This window comes from Rhinopithecus bieti, unplaced genomic scaffold, assembly GCF_001698545.2.
Source record: "Rhinopithecus bieti isolate Rb0 unplaced genomic scaffold, ASM169854v2 scaffold_82461, whole genome shotgun sequence".
In the NCBI taxonomy this organism is placed as follows: Eukaryota; Metazoa; Chordata; class Mammalia; order Primates; family Cercopithecidae; genus Rhinopithecus; species Rhinopithecus bieti.
Genome location: NW_016830244.1, coordinates 4,957 through 29,220, shown reverse-complemented (window position 1 = coordinate 29,220; position 24,264 = coordinate 4,957). Strand labels below are relative to the sequence as shown.

The following is a 24,264-nucleotide window of genomic DNA, read 5'->3' as shown; positions in this document are numbered from 1 at the left end:
CTGGTCAGGCTGCAGCAGCTGACCAGCACCGATTGTCCGGCACTCCCTAGTGAGATGACCCCAGTACCTCAGTTGAAAATGCAGAAATCACCGGTCTTCTGTGTCGCTCGCGCTGGGAGTTGGAGACTGGAGCTGTTCTATTCGGCCATCTTGCTCCGCCCCCTATTACGAGGTGGGTGTTTTTATTCTCACTTTACAAGTGAAGAAGCTGGGTATGGAGGTGATATAACTTGCCCAGAGTCACCCACCCTGTGAGTGGTGAGGACAGGCCCTCAGCCTGGATGGTCGGGTTCCCAGGTGCTGGAGCGCCACCTGTACGCTGGGCTTTGCCCATCATGGTGGCTGTTAACTTCTATGAGCTTTTGGAGCGCTTCTGAAGGTGCTGTGTATTCTTCCCATGTAAAAGTGTTTTGTGCTCTTACTACTTATATTGTGTGTTCAAATTTTATATGTAAGTAGAATAACTATGTATATTGTTTTATTTTCAACTTTTTCTTATGGAAAATTTAAAACACACAAAGAAGTAGACAGAATTATGTAACATATACCCCTGTGTGCAACTAACTTGAGCACTTGTTAATGTTTTGCCAATATTATTTCGTCTTACCTCCTTACTCCCCAGTTTTTTTTCTGGAATATTTTAAAGCAAATGCCAGACATCATGTCATTCCACCTGTAAACACTTCAGTATGTATTTCTGACTGGATACGTACTAATCCCAGATACGTATCATTTTGAAACTTATTTCCTTCAACATTATTTTCTGAAATTATCCAGGTTAATACAAGTTAACTCCCGAGCTTTTTTTTTTTTAAGAGATGGGGTCTCACTCTGTTGCTCTGGCTGGCCTGGACCTCCTGGGCTCAAGCAGTTCTCCTACATCAGCCTCCTAAACAGCTGGGACTACAGACACACACGACTGAGCATGTTTACCTTCTTTGTAGAAGATCATTGTATGAATCTACCATGGTGTCTTGTCTTTATTCCTTCCCCTCGTGGAGGACATTTAGATCTTTCCATTTTTCCTTGTTACAGTGATGCAAGGACTATCATGGTCCATATTCCCATGTGCCCATATGAGAGAGTTTCTCTAGGGTGCAGACTGGAAGTGGAATTCCTGGTGTGTAGAAAATACATACCTTTAACTCTGCTAGATCTGATTTTCAAAGTGCTTGGGTAAGTTTACGCTCAGCAGTAGTGTGTGAAAGGCCTTTGTAGTAGTTTTCTTTTACTGGTACAACAAATTGTAAACATAGTGGCTTAAAACAACACAACACAAATTTGTCACTTAATAGTTCTGAAGGTCAGTAGCCCAATATGGGTCTCATTGGATTAAAATCCAGGTTTAATTGAGGGCTGCATTTTTTCTGAAGGTTCTGGGATAGTTAATTTCCTTGTTCATTTAAGTTGTTGGTGGAATATAGTTCCTTGCAATCAGTTATAGGACTAGGTCGCTGTTTTCTTGCTGGTTGTCAGCTGTGGTTGGCGGCTTCTAGAGCCCCCTGCGTTCTTCAGCTCGGGGCCCCTTTTCCCATTTTTGGGGCAGCAGCAGGTCCAGCGCCTCTCACGCCTCCCATCTCTCCTGCCTGACGTTTCTCTGACTGACTCTTCCACTTTGAAGGGCTCATGAGGATATTTGGGCCCACCCAGATATCCCAGATAATCTCCTTGTTTTAAATTCTGCATTAACATTCCATTAACAACATTCCTATTGCCATGTAACGTAAAACAGCCACAGGTTCCAGGAACTGGGACGTGAACATCTTTTTCCCTAATAGCTTATAAATACATTCTTCATTTTTTTATATTTTAAAATGATATTTTTAAGCATAAAGTTATACATATGTAGTATATATATGATAAAGAAACATATACACGCATAAATGTAGCCAAATTTACCAGTCTTGTTTTTGTGTTGTTGCCTGCGTTTTCTTCCATGCTTTTCATATTTTCAGTGTTAAACTATTTGGGATTGGTTTTTTCCCTGTATGGTATCAAGTAGAGATCTAATTTAATTTTTCCATATAGATAGTCATTCTAGCTTTATATACTGAGAAGTTGATTATATCCTCACTGATCTGAAATGCTTCTCATAGTTCAAAGTACCACATGTGCATAATTTGGTTTCTAGACTCTCTATTTCCGTTGCGTTGGTTTTTGTTGCTAAAACTTTGTCATTTTAATTTTTCCTTTTTTTATCAACAGTGAATATGATATTTATGGGTTCAGGACTGTACCTGAGGATGACGAGGAAGAGAAGTTGGTCGCCAAGGTCCGCGCGTTGGATCTGAAGACTCTCTACCTCACAGAAAACCAGGAAGTCTCCACTGGGGTCAAGTGGGAAAACTATTTTGCCAGTACAGTGAACAGGGAGATGATGTGCTCTCCAGAATTAAAAAACCTTGTCCGTGCGGGCATTCCCCACGAGCACCGTTCCAAGGTATGGAAGTGGTGTGTGGATCGTCACACCAGGAAGTTCAAGGACAGCACGGAGCCTGGCCACTTCCAGACCTTGCTGCAGAAGGCGCTGGAGAAACAGAACCCGGCCTCCAAGCAGATTGAGCTGGACTTGCTGCGAACTCTGCCCAACAACAAACATTACTCCTGCCCCACCTCAGAAGGCATACAGAAGCTACGCAACGTTCTCCTCGCCTTCTCCTGGCGGAATCCAGACATCGGCTACTGCCAAGGCCTAAACAGGTGGGGGCACAGCACAAAATGTTCCCATTTGCCATTAGGCAACTTGTAGGCACCGGTGCTGCCTGGCAGCTCCCTCCCTTCCTGGTTGGCCAAGAAAAGTCAATATTTTAAGAGAAAAAAGTAGTTGCAACAAGCCAGTTTTCATGACACAGTGTCCCCAGTTCTAGAAGAACTGAGAGAAACAAACATGCTTTCAGAAAGTGTTAAGAACACAAGAGTTTAATTCATTTGAAACTACTGGAGTCTCATTTTTTGCTATTCTCATCACACTTGGGTTTTGATCAGAAGTTTGATTTTATTAGTTTGTAATGCATGGAGTGGAAATTGGTGGTCACCCCTTGTTTATGCAGTATACAGGATCTTTTTGTGAATCAAGAAGTTGCCCCAGACAATTATTCAGCTGATTGAAACTTAGCCCTTCATGGACTTAAACTTGTTTCCTTTTAAACTAGAACCTTTCACAGGTCTTGCATACTTCCCTACTTCCATAGGCAGAGGACGCTGAAAAGCCTCTCACATTTTCTTGGTGATCCAGGCTCATCCTTCTGAGCTGTGTAGGGATGGGATAAGACCTCAGGAGGACTGAGGTTTGCTCCCCACGAAGCTCTTCCTGTCACTGGACTTTGCACTGACTGCTTCTTACATGGCTTGCGCACTTTCTGCTTACTGCTGTCCTTGCAGTTGTCCATTTATATTTCTGTGTTATGAAAGTAGGTAATCAAGTTTGTAAAAAAAAAAAAAAAAAAAAAAAAAAGGATAAAGGTCCAGTGCAGTGGCTCACACCTGTAATCCCAACACTTTGGGAGGCCAAGGTGGAAAGACTGCTTGAGTCCAGGAGTTTGAAACCAGCCTGGGCAACATGGTGAAACCCCGTCCCTACAAAAAATACAAAAAAAATTGGCTGGGTGCGGTGGGTCACACCTGTAATCCCGGCACTTTGGGAGGTCGAGGCAGGTAGATCACCTGACGTCAGGAGTTCAAGACCAGCCTGGCCAACATGGTGAGACCCTATCTCTACTAAAAATACAAAAATTAGCCAGATGGTGGCACATGCCTGTAATCCCACCTACTTGGGAGCCTGAGGTAGGAGATTCGCTTGAACCTGGGAGGCAGATGTTGCAGTGAGCCAAGATCATGCCACTGCACTCTAGCCTGAACAACAGAGGGAGACTCTGTCAAAAAAAAAAAAATTAGCTGGGCATGGTGGCATGCGCCTCTAATCCCAGCTACTTGGAAGGTTGAGGTGGGAGGATCGCTTGAGCCCACTGAGGCTGCAGTGAGCTGTGATCATACCACTATACTGCAGCCTGGGCAACAGAGTGAGACCCTGTCTCAAAAAAAAAAAAAGATACGGATAAAGTGAGAATGAAAAAGCTCTGCATGTGTGCCTTAGGAATTCTGTAAGCTGTGCATGAGCTGGAGTTCTGAGTACTGACATTTGTTCTGGCTACTCACAGGCCCTTTTGCTTCTGCTCCATGCCAGGTATTGACCTCCAGGTAAGGGTTTTCTGTTTGTGTCTGAAATGAGAGTACTGCAGGAAGAAAGGGTTTTAAGCTGGAATGTTATTTGGTTAAGACCTGAAACCAAATGGTTTTCAATAAGTCATTGTCTCTGTGGTGGTGAGGATAGGGCAGCCTCTCTGTGTACCCTCAGAAGGTGAAACGGACTATAGCTACTCCTAGACACTCTCCATTTTTAAAAAGCCTATAAGTAACATCCTGCCTAATAAAGCAGTTTTGTTTTGCTTAAAGCCACCATTCACATTGTATACTCAATCTAAAAATTCCTGGAAGCTGGAAACCCCTGAAATTAAGCATCCTGGTAAGGACTTGAGTGTGCCTGTTTGGGGTACAGTAATGCTCCATTTATTTGGCATTGTCATGGAATCAGTTTTTTCCTACATAAATGATACTTACAGATAATTGAAGCTTTCTCTCTACACCTCCACCCTCATCACCATTAAAACCTCTGAGCTGTAATTCTTTGGGATTTTTTTCTTCAAAGTATTTGGTACGTGTCCATGCCTTCTGAGCACCCAGAACTTGAGTAGGACAACTGTAGCCTTGTCTAGATGATGGTGATTCAGGCCTATCATCTGGAATACTGGTGAATTTAAGTGATGTCCTCAAAGGCTCTGCCACTTTCAGACTCTCTACCCTTTCTCCTGGCACCATCAAGTCCTGTGGATTTGGTGTCTCTGCTTGCGTGTCTTGTTTTTCTCTCCTCTGTCTCTGCCAGTGGTCACCATTCTCCTTTCCATCCCATCCCTGCATACTTGAGACATCCTCTTCCCAGACTTTTTTTCCATTTAATTTGAGATGAGTTCATTATAGTTTTATCTAAGGAACAAATTTCTGAGAAATGGCTTCAGGGGTTTTCCCATGAGTGTTGCTCATAAGCTTCGTATGATGGGCAGAAGTTTTGGGTTTCAGCTGAGTAGAGGGAGGCCTATCTCTCACCTCTTCCTTTCCATCCTGCTGCTCCAGATTCCCACTTGGAGCCATACCAGGGCTGTTGATTAGTGACAGCATGTAAATAGCTGACCCGTTTCCGTTATGAACAACAAAGCAACTGAGACACATGGTCCTCCTCCCCTGCTGTGCATGCAGTGGACACAGCACCGTTAGCTCCTCTGGGGTGCCCTCGTCTGCAGCCCATTTTATTCCTTCATCCTGGAAGCAAGATGGTATTGGGAAAGCTGTTTTAAACCGTCCTGTCTTCTTTGTTACTTACATTCACATCTGGATTTTTTGTGTATGAAAGGGTTATCTGGAACTTCTTGATGAACTCAAAGAATCAGCTGCATTTGCAAAAGTGTTATAATGAAAACTTTTTTTTAATGAGGCTGGTTGATCATTGGGAAACAATTTCACCTTTGAACAAAAACCAAATGAAAGTGGGGAAAAGTAGCTTTGCTTCTCAAATTTTAGGAAATGTGCCTTCCCCGGCCCCCCCACCCTTTTTTTTTTAATGAGACAAGGTCTCGTTCTGTTGCACAGGCTGGAGTGCAGTAGTGTGATCATCACTCACTGTAGCCTTCACCTCCTGGGCTCAAGTGATCTTCCTGCCTCAGACTCCTGGGTAGCTAGGATTATAGGTGTGCGTCACTACTCTTGGCTGATTTTTGTTTTTTGTTTTTTTAGAAAAGGGGTCTTGCTATGTTGCCCAGGCTGGTCTTAAACTCCTGGCCTCAAGTGATCTTCCTGTCTTGGCTGCCCAGAGTGCTGGGATAATAGGTGTGAGCCATTAAGCCAGGTCCTTATTATTCTTTATTGGAGAACTAGAAATAGTTTTGGCCGTGGGAGAAAAAGTGGCTTAAAGCAGATGGTCTCTGTGGAGACTGTGGTAGCAGCTGCCTGTGCCTGGGCTCTCATCTTGTCCTCCCTTTGCTTGTAGGTTGGTGGCAGTGGCCCTCCTGTACCTGGAACAAGAAGATGCTTTCTGGTGTCTCGTTACCATAGTGGAAGTTTTCATGCCCCGAGACTATTATACAAAGACTCTTTTAGGATCCCAGGTAGTTCTGAAAATTCTGTGTTTCAGTCATCACTTTTAGAATTGCAGCTGAAATGTGACCTGAATTAAACCTGTGGTCGGGGTCGGGGGTTGCTTTGTGTACGTGACTTCAGAGACTGATTCCTGAAGACAGCAGGCCACATCTCAGAGGCTGTCCCCAGTCATGGCCTGCTGTTTGTGACTGAGGCCGAGTTGGGTTCATTCAGCCCCCTGCGAACCAGCAGAGACAGACCCGTCCTGCAGGCCTAACATTGTGTTCACTGCTCTGCGCTCTCTTCCCCGGACACAGGCCTACCAGCGGGCTGAGTCATAATCCAGGCGTGCTTGGGTGACTGGTGTGTTAGCTCAGGCTCTCAAGAAACAGATGTCGGGCTGGGTTGAGACAAACCAGAGACTTTGGCGTGGGGGAGCCCCTGTGGAGGACAAGGGACAGAGAAGCTCCAGTCTCAGGAAGGGAGGAGGATGGGGAGAAGAGTCCCAGACCCTGTGCAGTGACCACCATGAAGTCCTGAGGAAGTCTGGGCAGGGCCAGTGGGGAGCCCTCAAGCCAAGGGCAGTGACCAAGGTACCCACCTACACAGATGGGCTGCATTCGTGCCCCTGCCGCACCCATGCCCTGCTGCTGGAAATGAATGTGGTGATGCACCAGAGGGGCAGCAGCAGAGCCTGCAGTCACCTCCCACAGTGGGGGTCTGAGTGGCGCATTTCATGCCGTCCACACCTGGAGTCTGATGCCAGGGGCCAGGGCAGGGTGATAAGGGCTGGGAGAGCCCAGTGTTTCTGTCTTTGCTTGGGACGGTCCTGGCCCTGGACCAGATCCTTGACCCTTGCATCATCCCTAGGCTGAGCTGGGGCTGCTGCCGACACTGGCTTCCCCATAAGCCGGCCCTTTGCATGTGGCCCAGCCTCAGGCAGCTTCTATCTTAGCCACTGTGCCCATGTGTGCCTACTCTGTCTCTTGTCTCTTCTCCAGGTCTGTGCCCCCACCTGGCCTACCTGCTCACAGCCTCTCCTTGCCCTTCTCCTGCATCACTCAGTGTCACAAGGCCTGGCCCCGCAGGCCAGCGAGAGGTGCTGGCAGGAGACTGAAGGGTGACAGGAGGGACTGAAGGGGTTTTCCCTCTCCCCATCTTGGGCACTGTCTCTGAAGGTGGCTTTGTCTCCTCTGTGCCCAGCTCCTGTTTGGTGTTTCCTCTGTACCAACAGCTGACCCTACTGGCTCCCTTCATTGCTCCCCACAGGGTGGCTTTCTGCCCTTGCTATAACTCTGGGCTGCCTCGCCGTCAGCTATTTGGCTTCTCAGCTTTTCTCTCAACGGTGTGGCCAGCCCCTGGATGACATTCACTCAGTGACATATTTAGAGGGACTTCCATTTTCCTGGCTGGACCCTGAGCGAGTGTTCTTTGCATTTGCATTTCTGCCTTTGGAGGGAGGGTCATCATCATTGCCTCCTATTTCCGCCTGTGCTCCTCACCTCTCTAGCTCCCCAGGCTGGAAACTCAAGCCATCCTGGACTCCTGCCTCCTTCCCCTGTATCCCTGTCGTCACCATTTCTAGTGCTGCCACCTGCCTGGAAGCTTACATCTGTGTCCCTTTTTGTCCGTCTCACCACAGTGGGACCACCGTCCCCTCTCCATCACTGCAGTTGCCTCTTTCCTTTCTTCCTGCTGCCACTCGCCCACTCTTCCAGTTTAACCTCTGTCTCACTCAGGCATTCAGTCTCGTCCCTCTGCTGCTGTTGTCTGGGGCTCCTCAGGGTAAAGATGCCTTCGAATGCTGCCAGGGCCCTCCTTCCTGCCCGCTGATGGGACATATGTTCTCTGGGCATGCCCATCCCCTGGGTACTTTCCTACGTAATCCCTCTACTGGAACAACATCCCGTTGCTCATCTCGCTGGGAAGCTCCTGTGCAGCCTTAGCACACAGACCATCTCCTCTGTGAGTGGTCCTCCCTGCCCCAAGGCAGGCACGAGGCCCTGCTGCTATTCCCGCTGCTCCGGTGCAGGCCTCTGGGACAGCAGCCACCTGATTGGATCATCCTTGTGTGCCTGCTTGTCCTCCAGCTAGTCAGTGGTACCTGAGGGCCATGGCCCTATCTTTCCTTTTTCTTTCTTTTTCCTTTTCCTCTATGCCTGGCACCCCACGCAGTAAATGTTTGAACTTAATGAGCTAGTCTTTGACCAGGGAAGGGGAGCTGGCCTTTACTGAGCCCTGGCCCCGTGCCAGCAGCTGTACAACTGCACAGAGCCCTGCACGCTTGAGCATCAGTCTTCCTATTTGACTTGGGAGAAAACTGGGAGCCGAAGACACTAATAAGCAATTTGCCTGAGGTGCCACTGCTGAGGGGCTGAGCTGGGGTTTGAACTCAGGCCTCTGCAGCTCTGGGCCTAAGCTTGCCCGTCTCTGGCCAGTGCCTAGAACATCACAGGAAGGTGGCAAGAGAGTCAGAGCTCTGGCCTTCCCAGAGGGTGGACTTTAGCCACAGCTGCCCCCTTAAGGTCCCTGTCCCAGTTTCGCAGATGTCAGTGGATCCCAGGAGAAGCTCATCTGGTCTCCCTGTGATCACTTCACTTGCTAATTACCCAAGAAATGTATTGTTCTGTTGCATTGGTGTGTAGGAAATAAACAGCAACAGGAAGATGCAGTAGTCAGTCGGGTGGGATTAGAGAGTCAGTAAAGAAAGTTTTGTGTGTTCGTGGGCACCTGAAAGCTAATAGCTTTCAAAGATTCAAATTTAAAATATCAGGTGACTCAGTGTTTCAGAGTAAGAAAAATGAAGCACTGATCTTTCTTAATTCCATTGAAGTGTGGCCAAGCACCTTGGTTAGGAACTTGGGTGGAGGGTCACATGCAGTAGGTCACAACCCAGGCCCTACCTCCTGTGAGCTGTGGAGCTTGGACACATCACTTAACAGCTCTGTGCCTCAGTTTCCACATATGTAAGATGAGAGTAATACCCCCTCACACAGATTATTTGAGGTTGAATTCAGATGATGCATTAAAAAAAGTTGAATGTAGGCCGGGCGCGGTGGCTCAAGCCTGTAATCCCAGCACTTTGGGAGGCCGAGACGGGTGGATCACGAGGTTGGGAGATCGAGACCATCCTGGCTAACACGGTGAAACCCCGTATCTACTAAGAAATACAAAAAAAAAGCTAGCCGGGTGAGGTGGCAGGCGCCTGTAGTCCCAGCTACGCGGGAGGCTGAGGCAGGAGAATGGTGTGAACCCGGGCGGCGGAGCTTGCAGTGAGCCAAGATCGCGCCACTGCACTCCAGCCTGGGCGACAGAGCAAGACTGTCTCAAAAAAAAAAAAAAAAAGTTGAATGTAATGCTCAGAACATTGTAAAAACTCAATAAAAGTTGGTAGTATTATTATAGGGAAAGACTTATTTTAAATTTCTGGATTTAAGATAAAATTTGCATCACATTGTCACGTAAACATAAATGTAAATTCTAAGGAGACTTATCCCTACCACCCGCCCCCCCGACTATACAAGTAATAGATGCTCACTAAAGAGAAGTCAGGCAATGTAGAAAGATGTTAGGAGGAAAATGAAAATTACCTGTTATCCTACCAACTGGAGAACCATGGTTAGCATTTTGATGTATTTCCTTTTGCTTTTTTTCCCCTAGTTCATATAGGTATCCAAATTGAGAGCACACTGTATCCTGGCTGGTTCACATTATAGCATGAGCATTTTCCCATGTTATTTTATACTGTGTACCCATCCTATTTGGTGGCCTAATATTCCATCAGGTGGGTGCTAGAACATGTTTAATTATCTTCTTGCTTATCGATGGCCATTGTGTAAGGTGGCTCTTAAAATGCGGATAGCTTTGTGTGTGCTGTCGACCCTCAGCACTGGGCTTTGCCAATCACTGTCAAACTGCCTCCTGCCAGAATCAAGTGCCTGAGGCCCGTGTCCACTGCTACTGCAGTCCACATGCTTGTCAGCTTTTCCATTCATTCCATCCTTTGAGTGCATGTTCTGTGCCAGGACCTTGCTAGGTGCTGAGGACAGAGATGAATGACACAGTCATTCCATGTCCTCCAGAGCTCAGTGGAGAAGGAAACTTGAACAGAGGCCAGAGCAAGCGTTCCCTGGCAGCCTGCTCCACACCAGCCCTCCGCCAAGCAGCCGGGCAGCCTGAAGAGTGAGGCACAGTCTGCCTCCTAGTTCGGAGAAGAGATGTGTACAAGGATCTCCTCCCACGTCAGGGCCAGCTGATATGCCCCTCCCTCTCGGACGTCTTCAGCTGGATCCTCCAGGCTGAATGAATCACGTCATCATCAGCTGGTCTTAACAGTGAGCTGTCCGTCTCCCTTGCCACTTTACACCTCCCTAAAGGCAGCTCCTGACTGGGCATGAAGTATGGGAAAGTACGTACAGTTGACCCTTGAATAACGTGGGTTTGAACTGCATGGGTCCACTTACGTGTGGATTTTTTCAACCAAACAGACTGAAAATACAGTATTCACAGGATGTGAAACCCTCTTATATGGAGGGCTAGCTTTTTGTGTATACACCAAGGGATGACTATCGTTTTTTACACTATGGATAGAGAAATTGTTTTAGTAGGTTGGTACTAGGTTTTTTTATCTTTTCCCATCAAATCCAATTGATTAGAATTAAAAGCATCAAAGTGTAGTCCGCTGTGTGAGGTTAAGTATTGTTTTGTGAAACATTTATTTCTGTTTTGTACACATGCGCACTGGTTCACGTGGACTGGGTGATGGTTGAAGATGCATGTTTTTTTGTGAGTCATAGACAAAGGCTAAGAAAGCCCCTGGCTGACAGGATAGTGTCTTGACTCCTCAGTGTGATTCAGGGGTGTCTGTGACCAGCTTCTGCCTGGCTGTGCTGCCTCACCTCCCAGCCCTCCTGCCTGGAAGCCTGAACTCTGGCTGTAGGAACGGTTTCTCCTCAGGGCTTGGCCGGGCCCTGTCCGTGGTTCCACAGGGCTGTATGAACACATCATTACCAGGGCCTGGCCATGGTTAGGTTGGTCCATGTGTCTGGCCTTCCCCTCTCATCTTTTAACTCCTTGAGGTCAGGGTTGAACCTTATTCTTGCTCTGCCCAGCGCTGGCCCCATGCCTGACACAGAGTGGCGGTAACCAGGTATTGCTTGTCTGTCGTGCGATGGGTAGTTTATATAAGCCTCATTTAATCCTCACAGTAGTCCAGTAAGAGAGAGGTAATTAACTATTTTCCAGATGAGGCACAGAGCCAATTAGGCCATAATTTGCTAAAAGCCACCCAGCTAGTAAGTGGTAGAGCTGAGATTCAGACTCAGGTCCATGTGATGCTAGAGTCCTTGCCACCCCCACTGCACAAAGAGCCCAGCAAATGTTTGTTGAACAGATGTGGTGATGCTGCTTCCTCTTTGACTCAAGACTCCCATCTGCCCAGGATTCCAGTTTTTGGCCCTTTGTGTCAACGTCTCCTGTAGTTACATGTGGATTGGCAAGGCTGACTGTCCCACCTGCTCCTTGCAGTGGCCTATTTCCCGGGGCATTTTCAGTACAAGAGTTGGTTTCAGGTCACAGACACCCCCACTCCCATGCCCTGTGGAAAGCATGTGTTTAGCAGACACTGAGTGTGTACCTGCAGCACACAAGGTCAGCGCTGCTGGAACATGGTAGTCTGGCTCCGTGATGGACCCCATGGCGCATTTGGAACAGTTGTGCTGCTGTCACGTGGGATCCACCCCCAGGCTCTCAGGTTGTGTGTCTGTTTGTCTGCTTACCCGGTGACCTGGCAGGCCCCATACACTTCTCCCCTTTGTTCCCTCTCCAGGTGGACCAGCGGGTGTTCAGAGACCTCATGAGTGAGAAGCTGCCTCGGTTGCATGGCCACTTTGAACAGTACAAAGTTGACTACACCCTCATCACTTTCAACTGGTTTCTGGTGGTGTTTGTTGATAGTGTCGTTAGTGACATCCTCTTTAAAATATGGGACTCTTTCCTTTATGAAGGACCAAAGGTGGGTTAGCTCAGCTCAGCTATTTTCAGATATACATGCTTGACAACCGTCAGCAGCGTTGGTGGCGGTAGAGTGGCTGTCTTGCCTGGAACTTGTGAGGATTACCACGGTGCCCACGGGATCTCAGCATGGCCTGACTAGAGCTGGGTCCAGGGTATCAGTAAACCACAGTCATTTGTTCATGTATCAGAAACATTCAACCCACATCAAGCCCTGTGATAGGCGCTGGGAGCTGTGACTTACAGTTGGAGCCTGAGCCTCACCATCTGTCAAATGTCTGGTGGTGTTACCCCATCATATGGAGGAGGAGATGGAGGCCCAGAGATCTAATAAGCAGGGGATTAGGGGGACTAATGAGGGGACTAACGAGGGGAGCCAACTTCAGAGCCTTACTGCCCATGAGCCTCCCACCCACTCTGTTGTATGTTTTTTAAAATCAGTTTTGAATAAGGAATACATTTACATATTAAACCCTAATTGTATAAACAGGTGTATGTAATGGAGTAGAGGCCCCCTTAGTCTTCTAGTTACTCTTCTCAATTTATTCTGTACCTTAGCTGGGCACAGTGGCCTGTGCCAATTGTCTCAGCTATTTGGGAGGCTGAGGTAGGAGGATCATTTGAGTCCAGGAGTTAAAGTCTAGCCTGGGCAACATAGCAAGACCCGGAAAACAAACTAAGAGAAAGTACAGGTTGGCACAGGCCCTTAGATATGGGAAAAGCAATTTGTTCCAAAACTGCTTGAACTTGCAAGACTACCAGGAGTCCATTCCCTCTAACCTCTAATGTACCCCGAACACAAATTTAAAAAAAAAAAAAACAGCCTCCCAAATAGCTGAGACAATTGGCACATGTAATCCCAGAACTTTGGGAGGCGAGGCAGGCGGATCATGAGGTCAGGAGATGGAGACCGTCATGACTAACATGCTAATACCCCGCCTCTACTCAAAATACAAAAATAGCCGGGTGTGGTGGCAGGCGCCTGTAGTCGCAGCTACTCAGGAGGCTGAGGCAGGAGGATCACTTGAACCTGGGAGGCAGAGGTTGCAGTGAGCCGAGATTGCACCGCTGCATTCCAGCCTGGGTGGCAGAGCAAGACTCTACCTCAAAAAAAATAAATTAAAAAAATAAAATTTAAAAAAATCTCCTTCCCTATCTTCAAAAGTACACTAGTTGGGATGGAAACAGCCTCTGTAGGTGGGACTTTCTAAGAGTTTCAGAATCAGAAAACTTTGGTTTTGGTTTTATTTTAAAATGATTCCTTATGCTTGTTCCTTATGCTTTATTGACTAGAAGTGTTCTCTGAATATGAAAGGATTCCACAAAGATCTCCTATAAGGAGATTTTTGGTTTGGGCTGATGTGTTGTTGAAAACCACCAGCGTTTATTTTCCTATAATAAAGGAGTCTTGTCCTAGCCAGAGAAGATTGCCCCTCAGGTCAATTGTCTTTCCCCAGGTTGGAGACCATGCAAGCCATGTCCCCCTGTCCGCAGTGGGGCCAGCACCCCCCTAGACTCCAGCCTTGTGCCTGGACCCACAGGGTTTTTCCGCTAACAGATTTCTCTGTTTATTCCACAGGTTATTTTCCGTTTTGCTCTGGCACTTTTTAAGTACAAGGAAGAGGAGATTTTGAAATTGCAAGATTCCATGTCTATATTTAAGTATCTCCGCTACTTCACTCGCACTATCCTTGATGCTAGGTGAGTCCTGGGGAGTTCTCAGATGTCAAGGAGAGCAGGAAGCCTGGCCCCTGCCTCCTTGAGAGTAGCCTGTCCTTGCTGTCTTCCAACTTGGAGCCATCCCAGCTGTACAGTGTGGGAGGGGCATTGCTTTCCAGGGAAAGGAAAGAGTAAGGGGTGTGAGCACAAGTAGCCTTATGTAGGAGGAACTGAGATGAGGATTCTGTCCTTTATCCTACAAACACAGATCCCGACAACCAACAGCAATAGTTTCATTTGTCTAGAAAGCATTTACTGAGTACCTGCTGCGTGGTAGGGCCTGTGCTGCACACTGAGGATGACGGATGGAGAGTAAGGCCTGTCCTAGAAGACCTTGCTGGGGACACCGTTGCGCATCATTTGATCCGTGCTGTGGTAGAGGGAGCCCAGGCCGGAGAAAGGCTGAGTAAGCTGGCCAAGGGGCAGCAAGGAAACAGTATGGGGGCAGGGGTCCTTCAGGAGCGGTGGCGCAGAACTGTGGGGCAAGTGTGTTTGGGGAAGTGTGGAGGCAGCTCAGCCCGGCTGGTGCCAATGTGGCTGGGCCGTAGCAGAGCTGGGCTGTCAGGGTGTTTGCAGACTTTGCTCAGGACTTGAGGCTTCATCCTGAGCGCTAGGAAGTATTGCAGGGTTAGGCAAGAGACAAACAGGTCAGATTGGGGCAGGACTGGTGACTGTTAGAGGGCTCTAGGGAGAGAGGTGGTGACCTGGGGAGAGGTGGTCCCACAAGTGGAGAAGGAGGGTGGATTGAAGAGAGGGAGGGAGGAATTTTGACTTGGAGGACCCCTGAGTTTCTGGCCTGGGAGGCCAAGTGTTCAGGAATCCTCCCTGGCCACACAGTCATTGCCTGTTCTGGGCCACCTTTGTCTGTATGTCCCCTGGACCACAGCTGTTGGCTGCTCTGACCCTGACAGCTGATTCAGACAATGGGAGCTGAGGTGCTGGCTGAGGCCATGCCAGGCCTCCTGGAGGTCGTTGCTATTTTCAGGGTCTTTTATTGGGAGTGGGTTTGTAAGTTTCAGGCTTACTAATAGCACCAACAACAGTGCCCTGATTTCTGCCAAATGAGAAAGGATATTAGAATCATATTTGCTCAATCAAGTTTGATTCTGAGTCCTGGGGTGAGCCTTGAGAGTTTCTGTTCATCTTGTGTTGGGTCAGGATTCCTCAGAGTGACACGGAGTGAGCTCATCCATGCCGACAGCTAGGGCTGTGTCGGGAGCGCCGCTGCCCTCAGTTCTGTACTGGGTCCCAGGCGCTGCCGGGAGGAGCAGAGGCGAGTGTGCGTGGCTCTGGCGAGTGCCCGCCCCTTCCCTGGCACCAACACTGCTAGACCTTGCATGGTCCTGCAGCGCCTCCTTGTGAGCGGCTCGCAGTACAGTCTCCCCTGCAGCTTGCTTTAGAAAGCTGGGTCGCCAGACCAGCAGGTGCTTTAAGGAGTGCCAGGCCACAGTGACAGGCTCCCCAGTGTTACGAAGACTGCAGGGGCCCATAACCCACCTATGGGCTGCAGCCTCAGTGTTTTAGTGAGCTCCCCAGACTAGAGGTTGCAAGGAGGCCAGTCCTGCAGCACAGTGAGTGGCCTTCAGAAACACAGGGAGGGAGTTGTGTGGTCAGCTGCATTCAGGAGACGGGGATTAAACAGGATTGAACCAGGCTCTGCAGCAGGACTTCTGGGAGCCTTAAAAGGTGCTGAGCATCATCTCCAAAATTTAGCTGACCACAGGGCGCCTTCTCATCTCCCAGAGGAATCTTCCAGGCCTGAGGCAGAGGTGGGGTCTGGCTTCCCGGGTGCCAGCCTGGGCTCAGAGGCCTCTGTCAGCTCCTGACTGAGGAGCAAATGAAGAATTACACTTCAGGCTCATGTTCTGCAGCACAGGAGGGGTGGGCGCCCTAGGTTTGGGGTTTGTGGGGGCTGTGGGCTGACAGCTATGGGGCAGAAAGTACTGGTGAGTGGGGACCCCGTGCCCCGTTCACATGAAGCCTCCTCCCGCCTGGTGGGGCTGGCAGCCCAGTCCGCAGAGCCAGGCAGGAGGTGGAACCTGAGAAATCCACATGCGGGGACACCTGTGCTCAGGTATTCCCTGTTCTCTGGTGCTCCCATGTTCTAGAACACACGCTGGGGAATTCGGAATTTAAATAAAGCTGGCCTTTCTGACCTTGAGCCTCTGGACGAGAGTTAAGCATGTCCAGGGTTTGGAAACACAGAAGGCTGCGCCCTTGTGTGCGCCGTGGGTTGACAGGAACCCAGGCGGCTGACGGCAGCAGGAGCAAATGGCCTGCTCCACTGGGACAGGCAGGGGCATTTCTGTTTCATCACAGCTTTTCCTGGGGCTGGTGAGTCTGTTGGGCCTTTGGTTGACAGGAAAGGAACGAGCCCCTGTTTCTGGATGCAGAGCGTCTGAGGCCTGGCAGAATCCAGAGAGGGGAAGATGGTGGCCCCGTGTTGGAGGAACTGGCTTACTTTGTGATCTCCAGAGACCAGCGTGGCTGACCCCTTAGTGCTACAAATCCATAGCCAGGCCTCAGGACAGCTTTTGGTTTTTTTTCTATTAAGCCACTGACCAGTGGTTAGGAGCAAGTGATCACAACCTTAACATTTTTATTGTAAATTGGAGCCTTGACCTGGGGATAATGTGAAACCCACGAGCTGCACGTTTCTCTGTAGACTGCATCTGGACACTTGTCACATTGCCAACTGGCTCTGACAGTCATCGCCGGGACTGCCTGGGCCTGTGTTCATTCCCAGTCAATCAGTCCTGGGACACAGACGTCCCAGACTCATGCCTGGTGCCTGCCTGAGGAGGCATACACACCTGCACCTGTCATCACCATGCAAGCTCTCTTCGCTGAGAAGCACTCTTCTCAGCGCTTATGTGTGGGAACTCGAGTAATCCCACACCCTAGGAGGTAGCACTACTGTTATCCCCAGTGTGCAGATGAGGAATCAGAGGCCAGAAAAGGGGGTGACTTCAGTCACACAGCAAGCATGTGGCAGAGCTGGAGTCCAGGCCATCATTCTGAACCTGCCCCTGGCTGGGCCATTGTTCCTTGTCACCTCTCTGCAGAAGGTGGGCCTCATCCCCTACGTCAGACCCCTAGCCTGGCCAGCACTCTTCCCACCCTGTGTCAGGCCACCTACTGTGCCTGTGAGGGCTGTGTGTGAGCACTCATGTGAGCATTGCTGATTCTCTTGTCTCTCCCCTGCATCTTGCCAGGAAGCTGATCAGTATCTCCTTTGGGGACCTGAACCCCTTCCCCCTACGCCAGATCCGGAACCGACGCGCCTACCACTTGGAGAAGGTCCGGCTGGAGCTGACCGAGCTGGAGGCCATCCGTGAGGATTTCCTGCGTGAGCGGGACACCAGCCCTGACAAGGGTGAGCTGGTCAGCGATGAGGAGGAGGATACCTGAGTGGGTCCTGGGATGCTGCTCTTCCTGCCTTCACAACCAAAGTGTGCCCAAAGGGTGAAAGCACGCTTAAAAGCCAGAATGTAACGTGTGTGGCCTCTGGGAATCTGCTGGGCAGATGTCCAAAGCCAGACTGCACTTCCTCATTTCCCACTGTGCGGGGGCAGGGGTGGGAGGTCTCATCTGTTTACAGCCATTTCCATGCCATGCTTTTGGTTACACGTATCTCAGTCATGCTTTCTGCCTGATTGGTGGGTCCTCAGGCTTACCAGTGGCTATTTGCAAGAGCCTGTTTCCAGCCTCCGTCAGCCTGTCGGTGCTCTGACCCCGAAACCTTGCTTTGCTGGGCGTCTCCCTGTGTTCTCTCTCCTGTACATAGTGGGCAGTGGTGTGTGGTTTTGAATGGCAGTGCTGTGAAGGATGCCCACTGTGCTTCAGGCACCTGTAGGCCAGAGGGTTGCTGCCTCAGCATAAGGTCGGTATGAAAAGGGACTGCCTTAGAAAAGCAGACACATCCCTTGTTCAGAAATGGCCACTGTAGAAAGCCTGTGAACCTCCCACCAGTGGCTTTAAGCTGCCAGCCATGCCCCATTTCTAGAATAGCCTTTGCTCTTCCACATGCAACCCTTCCAATAGTGGCTCCCAGCCTGCATGGGGAGGGCCTGGCTGCCCGGACACCCACCCTCACTTCTCATGGCCAGCCTGCATTTGCAGATCACTGGGCTGCTCCGTCCCCAGCTTGTCGCGTGCCTGGCGTGGCTTGGTGAGATTCTGTGGAATGCCCTTCTTGACTTGTGGGAATCATTCACCAAGTACGACAGTTCGGGATTCCAAGTCAACGGTGGACTGGCATATTGCAAAGCAGACCCACCCCTGGGCTGGCCTTGGTCGAGGGGATGGAGGAATCTTTTCGGTGGCGCTTTGCAGGGCAGTGGTGCAGCTGCAGCATGAATGCTCTTGGACAGTTGAAAACCTTGGCTTCCTTGGAGATGGCCAGTGCTCCTGGTGTCTCCTCCACCTGACTGGGTTGTGCAGGAGGCCGGCTGCCAGTGTCTGGGGCTGGGAAACGTTTTTGCTTGGGGCCCAGGCTTGGGTGAGCTCTCCCAGGTGTGTGCCCACCCCACCACTGCCTGGAAGCATCCTTGTTCTCTGCCATGACACAGGGTCACTGATGCCTCTGACACGGCAGTTTCTGGGAACTCACAGGACTGCCTTTCTAAAGGCTGGGGAGAGGCTTTGAGCAAGGAGTTCATTTTTGCTTAATCCCTCTAGACCATCCCTGATGCGTAGATGTGAGAGGACGTTTTCTCCCACAGTGTTATGAAAATACAAGAAAAACGGTCTCAGTGGAATGTTTCATATTACCTGAAAAAAAACTGGAAATCATCCTTTGTTGATACGAACACACTGAGACTAAGAATTGAAGCAATGCAGTTTTAAGAAGTACTTTTTTCCTATTATTTTTTGCTGTCAACTTTCTAGCAGTGCCACGGCGAAGCTGGCATTTCCGCACGCTAGACTGAGCTCCGGCTTCTTGTCTTTAGTGGAGCTGGTTAACGTTTCACTGGGTAGAGGGGCTGGCCTCTCTATGTTTAGCCAAAAGCCTTTGCTTCTTTTCAGGCATCAAAAATAGGTTTTGCCATTGTCTTTGTCTTTGAGAGCAGCAGTTTGAGGTCTGACTCCTTCAGGAAGTTGTCCTGTGAGCTGGGCATTGCAGTCTGCTCGAATCAAATGTTGGAACCTCCCACCCCCTCAGCCCATCGGGAAACAACAGCTGTCAGCCTTGGGGGCGGCTGCTGAGGAGGTGCAGCAGGAATGGGGCTGGGCCGGTGGGCCAGGACCAGCTGCCCTCAGGTTTTACTTTCCAAGCTGATGGCCCCTAGAACATGCCAGCACACACTGCCATGTCCTGGGGCTAAGATGCTGCCTTTAGGGACAGGCTCGTGTTGTCCAGTTTGCCCTGAGAGATGCACCTGACCAGGGTCCCGTCATGGCTGCAACCCACGGTGGTATGTTCGTGTTTCCAGACTGTTGTCAGCAGCTGCCGGGCAGTGTGTGTGTGAGAGCAGGAGAGTTCCTGGAGGAAAGGGATTGGGGACACTTTTTCAGAGGTTCTCCTGCCTAGAATCAAGTGATGTGTGTCCAGAAGGCAAGAGAGGACAGCTCTGCCTGGTTCTAGTTTGGGAACAGGATGGAGCCAACTCCTCCTTCCAGGACTGTGGCCTCCACTCTTTCATGCTAACACTTCCCCGCTTCATGTCACTGAGGAAAGAGCTGCTCTGTCCCCTCCAGTGCCCTGAAGGTCCCTGGCCTCCACTGGCTGCCATGGCAGGGGGCCTTCTGGCAGGGGCTGCCCCACACTGCTGTTCCTCCTCAGAACCTTCACCCCAACACCCAGCCCATGGCCGCTGCAAGGGGGACTTTGCCAGCTGGGAAACCCAAAGGCCTGTCCAAATACACGCACCAGGACCGAGGGGAGCTCCCTCCCCACACCTGCTGGGAATTGCCAACTTTTATATGGATGGGGTTTTTTTATGGGTTGAACCTCTGTTAATACTTTTGTGTGCTTTCACTACAGTTTATATTTTTATAGGCTATTTTCTCAAGGTGTTTCTAGATTCCACATATCTATTTTATATAACAAGTTCTTATGTTATGTGTGTGACTCCCTTGTATCTGTGCCAGCCTGAGCCTCCGAGTTGCTCTTCCCTCAGGCCCTGACTCTCACTGACTCGCTGATGTGATGTCCGGGCCCACTTCTTACCCCAGGTAGCCCCGGGCGCTGCCTGTAGTCATGCTGACAGCTGTACAGTAGCCGCCAAGACTGCTGATGGCTGGAGACGGTTCTGGTTCCAACTACGGTATATTGATATAGGAAGTATTCTAGACAGATCCTCGGTTGGGTTTTCTAACTACAAGTTTGTACTGCACAGATCCCCACCCGCCATCCTATAGTTTTGTCTTCCTGTGTGTTCCGGGGCTTCTGGGCAGCTGGGCCTGCCCAGGGAAGTCCTTGCAGGTGGGAGGCCATACAGAGACCTAGTGTGTGCCGCTGAGTGTCCCATCGCTGCTGGGCAACTGGAGGACTGCAGGGGGCGCCAGGTGACTCTCTCCTTTTATATCATAGCAGCTCCTGTGCTGACCTTCAAGTTACATTTTGGAACTGTAATACTAAGGAAGAAATAAACTAATTTGTATGATATTCTGCACTGAAATTCCGTTATAGTCACTAGTGATGAGGCTCACCCCAAGGGCTTGGAGGGTGGACCAGGGCTTATTGGTGTTGGGAGGCGAGGAGGGGCTCTCTGACCTTCCAGCCTGGCATTTCTGGGTGTCCCTGCCCTTGGCTCACCCTGGGGCAGGTGCGTCAGGATGCCTTTGCCAGCAGGGGCAGCCTTGGGAGGCCCCAAGAACCATGGCCAAGCTGCAGGTGTGGGCTGGGGGCACCAAAGTGGAAAGCCAGGAGCTGGAGACTCCCTGTGTCCAGATAACCCCCCACCCAGCCACAAAGAACAGGCACGCCTCCTTCCGCCAGCTGTGCCATGCCCTGCCTGAGTCACAGGCTTGTTTGTCTCCTGCCTGGGCTGACAGCTCAGGCCCAGCTGCCACTGGAGACACCCCCAGCCATCAGTGGAAAACACCCAAGAATGATGAGCCAAAGGGGTTCCCACAGGGGTGTTTCAGGGGTGGCTCCAGCAAGGATTCCCAGACAGGGCAAGCCAAGGCCTGGCAGGCTTTTCCCTTCTGGGAACATGGATTCAGCGAGGCTGGGGGTTCCTGAAGTCACGCAGCACAGCAGCGGCGGCAGAGCTGGGACAGGGACTGGCTCAGTGTGTGGGTCAGGAGCAAGTCGACAGGCCCTGCTCCCCACCCCTTGGAAGGGGCTGCCACCACAGGCAGTTCTGACTAAGGCCTGGGAAGCCATGACTCAGAGCATGGGCCCCCAGGGTCTCTTTGGGCCAGCCGGGCTGCTGTAGACAGACAGGAAGCACTCCTGACGCTCCTCCACCCTCGGGCAGCACAGCAGGGCTGGGACTCACGCTAGCTTGCCCAGCAACTTGCTTTCCTGCGTGACCTCTGGCAGGCTGCCTGCTTTGTGCAAAGCCGCCGCTAGGACTTGCTCGGGGCCCTCTCCCTCTTCCACCTGCTCAGGGTGGCCTGGAGCTTGGAGGTGGGCAGTCGGAGCCTAGGATGGGCCTGTGTCAGCAGGGCATGTGCCCTTGGGCCAGTTACTTCCTCTCAGAGCCTTGGGCTCCTCCTCTGAGGATGGGGCTTGTTGGTGTAAAATGAGGTGAGCATGTTGAGTTGGGGGAGCAGCAGGACATGCACCTGTAGGGAGCCGCCCTGGCCAAGCTCCCTCCCTCCCTTCCAAGTCCTGGGACAGACACAGTAGGGCACAGCTGGTCAGCCTGCTCTTCTCCTCTCTGCCCACTTTTTGCAGAGAAGTCAACAGATACAACAGGGCCAGGGAGGTGCCCCCAGGGGCCCCAGTCCCCATCACTCCAAGGGGCAGTCCCTGCAAGTGACAAGGTGGGCCCAATCCCTGTGGAACAAGTCTCTGAGGACCACAGAGTGGGGCCTCAGGCGGGCAGCAAGTAAGGGCCAAGCTGTGCCCCTGCCCAGAAGACCTTCCTGCCCCCAGAACCCCACCCTCTGCAGACAGGCCTCCCTGGGCAGCAGCCCCCGGCTTCCAAGGCCTTCTGTGCCTCACCAGACGCCATGCTTTCATGGACCCGACTGCTGCTCTGCCCACTGCAGATCTGCCCCAGAGGAGCACATGAAAAGCCGCACCTGCCAAGGTGCTGCCGTGGTGGAGTTTTGGGCAGAGGGGTTGGGGGAAGCGTTTCTGACTTTAAAGATTCCCCAAATCCAGGATGAAGTCACACTGTGCTTTGGAATGGTAGATGCTCATTTATGTAAAATCATAAATGTTACACGAACTGTTAGAATAAAAAAATACCTTTTTTGATGGGGAGGAGGTCCCCAGCCTGCCGCTGGGTAGGGAGAGGGGATTAGCACCATTAGGGCGCGGGGGCGGGAGCTCCGCCACAGCCCTTGGTGGGCACTGAGGTCTGTTGGTCGGTCTGTGCATCCTGGCACAGTCAGCGGCAGGCAACCCACTGATGGCCTCGAGAGGGGGCGCCGTGGCTGGGCGGATCATGAGCAGCAGCACTGGGTGCAGACAGTGGGCAGCTGACAGGGGCCCAGTAGGCGCAGTGTCTCACAAAACCCAAAGGACAGGCCGTCTTGCTCACAGCCTGGAGTGGGGGAGGGGCAGAGGGGCATCAGGACCAGTGGTTTGGGGTACCCACAACCTGGCTCCCCATGCCAACCACCTTAAGGAGGCTCCAGCAGCTCCCCACCGAGCAAAGGGCCCCAGTTTCTGGAGTGGCTCCCGAACCGGAGTTGCAGGTCTCCAGCTGTTGCTGTTTCTGTCCCACCTGCTCATGGCCAACCCCAGGACTCGAGAACGGGTGCTGCTGGGCTGAGGTTTCTGGAGGAAAGGTTCTGAGACCCCACCCTGATGCCTTCACATGCCCATGAAAGAGCCTACCCGGGGCAGTGCCCTACCACCCCATCTCCATCCTTGCTCACCCCTGGTGTTCCCCAACAGATCCTGGTACAGAACTGTGGTCCCGGGGCCTCCTGCCAGCCTGCAGCAGCTTCTGCCATCCACTCCCACCACCACCCCCTGCCCCAGTACATCTGTCCTGCCAGGCCTCCATGACCACCTCCGGCCACGGGGTCTGTACTCAGGCTCGAGTTCTTAGTCATAGGGTCCCATCTCCCAGGCCAACCTCCCACTTCTCAGGTGGGTCACGAAGCCTAGAGTGAGTAGGCCTTACAGGCCATCAGCAGAAACCAGGGACTGAGCCCAGGCCAGCTCCAGGCTGTGCTTGTCAGGGCTGAGGCTTGGCTGGGCCCTCCTGCCCCATGGTTATCAGAGCTATTTTGGGAGGTGGCTTGTTTCCAGCCTCCTGGCCTTGCTCCTGATTCTGCTGCTGGTGCTGCTGACAGACCCAGCTTACTCCAGCAGGAAGAATAGGAGGACAGCAGCTATCCCTGGGCCTGGGACATCCCCCAGGCCCAGCAGAGGGCACGAGGCAGCAGGCAGGCTCCTCCACCCCAGCTCCAGGCAAAGCTCCAGAGCGCACATCTGCAGGCCTGCAACCTGGTCACCTGGGGTGATTTCAGACAAGTTGCTTCACCTCTTGGGCCTTCGTTGCCTCCTCTGTCAACCCCACCTCCACAGCAAATGGATGTGGCCGTGCTGTGTCACTGCAGTGACCACACACTCTGGAGTTTCCTGGCTTTCCACATGTCCCACCAACTGTCCCACAGACCAGCAAAACATCCTGGGAATTCCAGGTCTCAAAGTCCAAGATACCTTCCCAGCCGCCCCTCCACTGTTCACTGGTGGCAGAAAACTCCTCACTTAGGACAGCTTCTAGTTCAGCCACCTAACCAGCCCCCGTTGCCCACTCCCTGCAGCTCACTCACACCCGCTCCTGGGAGACCTTGCAAGCCCAGAGCCTCCTGGGCCATCCTTCCTTGGTTCTAGGCCCCCAGGTGCCTCAGTTCCTGTTCTCTGCCCCATCTGGTCCTCATCCCCGGGGATCATAACCACCCTGCTCCCTCTGGCCAGCCCTAACCCTGAAGGTGAGAGACATGGTGCCAGCACCCAGCTTAGGCGACACACAGGAGCACTCTGAGATGCTGGCTAGGTGCATGCTGAGGGCAGGCAGGACAGGGTGGGGGCACTGCCACTGGGCCTTGAGGTAATGCGGTTTGAGGCAGGAAGGCCACCCCTGCCAGAGGCAGGGTAACGAGGCATGGCATAGGCCACTCTGAGCCTGAATGAAGGCTGCCCAGGAGCCAGTGCAATAGAGAAGGCTGTATTGGACAAGGGGAGAAGGCAGACCGGGGAGATTGCAGGGG

At 51.4% G+C, this 24,264-nt stretch overlaps 1 protein-coding gene across 2 annotated transcripts in view; it reads left to right on the top strand.

Moving 5' to 3' along the window:
• TBC1D2B (TBC1 domain family member 2B) overlaps positions 1–20,527 on the top strand; it is an 84,631-nt gene extending 64,104 nt beyond the window's left edge. Inside the window, exons 9-13 of one of the 2 annotated variants that reach the window (XM_017865340.1) lie at positions 2,206–2,700; positions 6,098–6,215; positions 12,014–12,199; positions 13,778–13,899; positions 17,133–20,527. In XM_017865340.1, the coding sequence (XP_017720829.1) occupies positions 2,206–2,700; positions 6,098–6,215; positions 12,014–12,199; positions 13,778–13,899; positions 17,133–17,328 (1,117 nt within the window). In that variant the 3' untranslated portion in view covers positions 17,329–20,527. The other variant, XM_017865341.1, reaches the window with a different exon arrangement.
• The last annotated feature ends 3,737 nt before the right edge of the window (positions 20,528–24,264 follow it).